This window comes from Sorghum bicolor, chromosome 10 (assembly GCF_000003195.3).
Source record: "Sorghum bicolor cultivar BTx623 chromosome 10, Sorghum_bicolor_NCBIv3, whole genome shotgun sequence".
NCBI classification, from domain to species: domain Eukaryota; kingdom Viridiplantae; phylum Streptophyta; class Magnoliopsida; order Poales; family Poaceae; genus Sorghum; species Sorghum bicolor.
In genome coordinates, this window is record NC_012879.2 from 19,447,898 (window position 1) to 19,452,919 (window position 5,022).

A 5,022-nucleotide genomic window follows, 5' to 3' on the forward strand; every position below is an offset into this window, starting at 1 on the left:
CTGATTACAGATTCAGAGACCAGTGCTTCTTGCAGGGCGCTAGCTCCAACATTTGTCCCTAATCTCCTGAAATTAAGTACAAATTATATTATAAACTCAAGTCAAATCAAGAACACTAAACGGAGACCAAGGCAATAAACTATAATTGCTTACCTTTTTTAGTTTTGAGAGCTTGTCAGGAAGTGCATCCAACTGACTGTTGTCAGTCCGTTTAGGATCGTGAAGTATAATTTTTGGAGTTGTGGTTTTTGCCTTTACAGGGGTAGATTCTATCTTCTTACAAGGCTTTGGCCTCTAATCAAAAGACGAATCATTTAGTCGCCTCGACATTGATTCCTGATGATAGAGACAAAGAAGAAATGATTACTGTACAAGTACATAACTTTCTGTTCTACACCATAAGGACACAACTTTATGTTGTACACATGCAAAATGACTTTCCAACCATGCTACCTAGTGATATGCAGAAGAAAAAAAAGCACTCTGAAATTTCTGTGCTCTGTTATCAGCCAAGACAAACATTGAGAATATATTATTGTAAATGAATCATTCAAAAATAGGGTCATTTGAGCACCAAAATAAAAGAGTTATTAGGTCCATCCATGTTCAAAAGGAATATCTGACAAGTTTTATTTGAACCCTATATCATGTAGGCAAAGGTAAAATAGCTAGCAACCTATGGCATATCATCCATGGTTTGTGTCTCTGTTTTCTTTAGCTCAACAGGCTTAATGATTCATCCATGGTTTGTTTCTTGTAGATGTAAAATAACAACTGACCTTTTCGTGTTTAACTGGCTGAATTTTTGTTCCTATAAAGATGTACATAGGTATGCTACTGTGCTTTACAATGCAGAATGCAGATCAGCCCCCACCTAGAGTCCTAGACATGGCCCTCCCATTGACTGCAATTTCTTAAATTATTGTGTGCTTGCCTATGGATTGTGCTTAGGTTACGATGAATTTCTCCTCATCATGATTTTGTAGGTACCTTGTTGACATCAAGTGAGTTGCAGAGGAAAGGATACTGCAGAGAGATTCATGAATACTTACAAAGCCTTTTCAAGGATGTAGATTACCTGTCCAAATCAATTTATCTTGTTTTTCTTTTGTCTAAGTTAGAAGGAAGGTAAAATGCTAATGATGGTTTAATGTATATTAAGCTATATTACCTCGCAATTGATGTCATATAAGCAAATAAATGTCAAGTATGACTGGCCTGCATCGGCTGTCTTTTTTCCTTCTAATTAACAATGTTGTGAAGATGGGAATGATCTAATTCAATATTTATTGCATGTCATAAGACTTCACACATGTATTACCCATATATCTGAAGGTCATGGAATTTTATGAATACTCGTAACAACGCATTGCCTTATATAAATGTCACAAACAAGGCACTCACATGGGTGTACTTCTTTTCGGCATCTGACGTAGCGATCTCGTTTGCAGTAACTATTGCCATTTGTGAGAACATGCATCTGCTCGATGATGTTATGGTTTCTGAAATGCCAGCGACAACATCCTCGGTACGGTCTGCTCTGCATGAGGTTCCAGCTTCTGAATTAGCTGCTGGCGCGCCATCGTGACCTTGTCCTACAGCCACTTCAGTCGTGTGCGCTGTCCGCGATGCTGACGATTTAGGCACAACCCCTTCACAATTCCTCTCCTCCCCAAACAGCTGCTTCTGGCAACTCATTTTTATAGATTAAACTGAGAAACATTACAGAAACATACAGATCGGATATTTCATAAATAAGTGCTCTACAAGATACATCCTAGTATTTTTTTAATTCATACCTGGGAGCTGTTGCGGCGACGAGATTGCTTCTGCTGGCGAACCAGGACGTCGCCAGACGACAGGGAAGGTCGTCGCGAGTCCGGGGCGTCCGATGAGGCGGTGGTCTCGGGTGTAGACACGGACGACGGTGAGGTTGAGGACACCTGGGTCGACGGCGGTGGCGGCGCCTCGATCTTCACCACCTTGTTCACCACCGCGACCACCTCGACCTCGGGGTCGTCCTGACCACCCTCCATCTGCTGCCGCTTCCGTTTGTTCGCCGTTCGCCGTCGCTGGCGCGGCCCAAAGGTCAGCGCCGCGGGTGCCGACCTCGTTGGGGAAGTTGAGGATGGCCTTGGCGGCGCACATCCGGAACGCGGCGCGGTCGTAGGCGCGCGTGGCCTCGACGGGCGCGTCGTACGTGCCGAGCCACACGCGCGAGCCACGCCGCTTCGGGTCGCGGATCTCCGCCGCGTACTTGCCCCAGGGCCGCTGCCGGACGCCGCGGTACTTGCGGTCGCGTGGTGGAGGTTTTGTGCGATATGGAGGTTTTGTCCTCCACGGCCGGGAAGTCCGCCGCGGTTCCCTTCCTCCACGGCCGGGAAGCCCGAGCCCTTCCTCCATGGCCGGGAAGCCCGACGCGGTTTTCACGGGGAATTTTTTTTTGCGATACAGAGATGACGCGTGAGGGCGGGGAATTTTTTTTGCGATACGGAGATGACGCGTGAGGGCGGACGTAAGGTTGTGATCATACTTTGAATCTGAGCCGTCTAATCTGTAGAACATGTGCTGTGAGTCGTTGATCTTGCAGGTGAGATTTGCCTGGAGAAGATTTTAATTATAGTAGAGATACTTATTAGGAATAGAGTGAGTAAGATAAAGCAGGGTTACATAAACGCACCACTAAAAGTCAGTTTATTTACAGTTTATTACAAATGGGAAATAATAGAAAAGGAAAGAAATATCAGCAGAGCTAGCCGAAGCCTGAAGCTAATTTTTTACACCAGCAAGTTCAGCCTGCTGCATGCCTGCATCGATACAATGGAGAGCTGTGCCTGGGAGGCCGGCGTCCCTCTAACTAGCTAGCTAGTCCCCCACGTCCTCGCTCTCCAGGTGATGATGCGTCCAGTCGACAACACCCTTGGCCACGTCCGTGAGGTACAGGACCGCCAGCACCACGAGCACCGGGAGCACCACGGACGCCTTCACCGTCACCCCCACGGTGAGCCTCGGCCGCTTCCGCAGCGACTCGAGGTCCACCAGGCCCAGCACCTCCAGGCACTCGGAGTGGAACAGAGTATGGCTGTAGTCCTTGGGCAACGAAAACGCCGCTGGAGCCGGAGCCATCGTCGTCGCGGCAGGCTTAGCCGCCCTCAGGCTTTCCGACGACGGCGACGACGACGATGTGCCCTCTCCTGCTGCCTCCGTGGTGGCATCATCTGGCCGCACGGCGGCGTGTGCTGTGGAGAGGAGTCTCCTAGTCCTGCGGTGGCCCGGACCCGGTGGCGGGATGCTGTGAAGGTGGTGAGTGATGCGAGGAGTCGCGAGGATCATGGAGGGAGATGTATCTGGGGCAGCTGTGATGCGCGCGCTTGAATATTGTAATGCAACCCGGAGACTGCAGGGGACTAATGCCCAATGTATATGGATATTATTGAGGTTGGGTAGCTAGGTTCAGGCATAGCCGCGCATAGATTTGGTTTCGTCACGGAGGAGATGATAGGTAGCAGGGAAGGAAGCTCTTAATTAACCTGCAAGGCAAGCAACACTTGGAACATCAAGCAACCAGGTAAGAAAGCGACGCGTGTGTGTCGTCGAGTCAAACTTGGGAACAAGTTGAACAGATATTCTGCAGAAAGTAGGTTGTTTTTGCACCGTGGCCCCTCGTGGTTGCCTAATTATATTACCATAACGTGCATGCAGACCCATATGTAAAGGGGTCGTTTGGTGGAGCTTCTCCACTAGTCTGAACCTAAAACAGATGACACATTCAGCAATTTGTGTCAGGCGCCGAGAAAGGGTACGAGACCCATAACCTCCCATCTCTAATAGCAGACACAGTAAAGCGGATGCATCTTCCCTTCCTCCTCTCGTGAGCACTGAGCCCTGAATTCATAGCTACTGCCGCTGCCGCCTCCTCTTCCCTTCCTATCGCGGACAGCAAAAGCATGCCACCGCCCCTACCAAGCCTCGCCCCTGGAGCAGATCCACGCTCGCCCCCTTCGTCACCGATAGCGATGGCCTTTGGGTGGCGGCGTGGCCACTGCCAGGGACCGGGGACGCCATGGCTACGCCTCCTCGCCGACAGTGAGATCCAGGCGAACCTTGTCAGGGCGGACCGGCGACACTATGGCGCGGATCGGCGAGCTGTGGCTTGGTCCTGCGAGTGGTGGATCCGACAGGCAAGCAGTGGCGCTGACCGGCAAACGGTGGTGTATCCCCCAGTGGAGCTTCTAGGTGCGCTTGCGAGCAGCCTCCACGCTGTAATACCCGATTTGATAAAATCAGATATGCACCATATGTGAGTTCTAAAAGTCAAATCTCACATATAACTATAAATAAGGTGTAATATCAAAAGACAATGCATAAACATATAACGTACTAAGTATAAAAGAGATAACCTTTATTAACAAACAGCGGATAGAAAACTCCAACTTCGGATATTAACTTCTCTCTACAGGATCCTACTGATTGGTTGATCACAAGCCTAAACTTCTCTTGAGGTGTGGGGAATATAGCAAGAGTGAGTCCATGTCGAACTCAACAAGTACAACACTAGATTGTATAGATCCCACAATCTCATGATCAATGTGACATAAATAATGTAAAGCATTAAAGAATAAATAATGAGCATATTTGGCACACAAGATTCATCACCCTTAATGTAGATGTCCCCAAGGCCGCTCCTGACCGTGAGCTCGGCTAGTATACTAGTTTTAATAATTTGCAGAGGTTGTACATCTTTACCCATGAGTCATGATACCCTTTCGCCCGAGGTGATCAGCCTCTTAACCCACTTCCAAGGAAGGTCGGCAGGGATCACTATCAAGCCTTTCAAAAGTTTGTCTAACATGTTAGGGCCGCAAGGTTTCCTTTGCGCGCAGATATAGAGCCCCCCTTCCGATGGCACAATGACTCGCAGCCTATACACATACAGACAGAGGCCACACTATACCCAAAACGGTTCAGCCCCTCCGCCCTTTTGGGTAACCTCTAACAAGCTAGAAAAGGTCTTCATACTGA

General features: G+C 48.6%; 1 protein-coding gene across 1 annotated transcript; it reads right to left on the minus strand.

Annotated features, from left to right (window-relative positions):
- On the minus strand, positions 2,652-3,485 carry LOC110431294. Its single transcript, XM_021450274.1, has one exon. It carries the CDS (start codon positions 3,331-3,333, stop codon positions 2,866-2,868), a length of 468 nt encoding a protein of 155 aa, XP_021305949.1. The 5' UTR covers positions 3,334-3,485; the 3' UTR covers positions 2,652-2,865.

Excerpts from the sequence above, each read along its gene's own strand:
- LOC110431294 (XM_021450274.1), bottom strand. The coding sequence starts at position 3,333 with ATGATCCTCGCGACTCCTCGCATCACTCACCACCTTCACAGCATCCCG.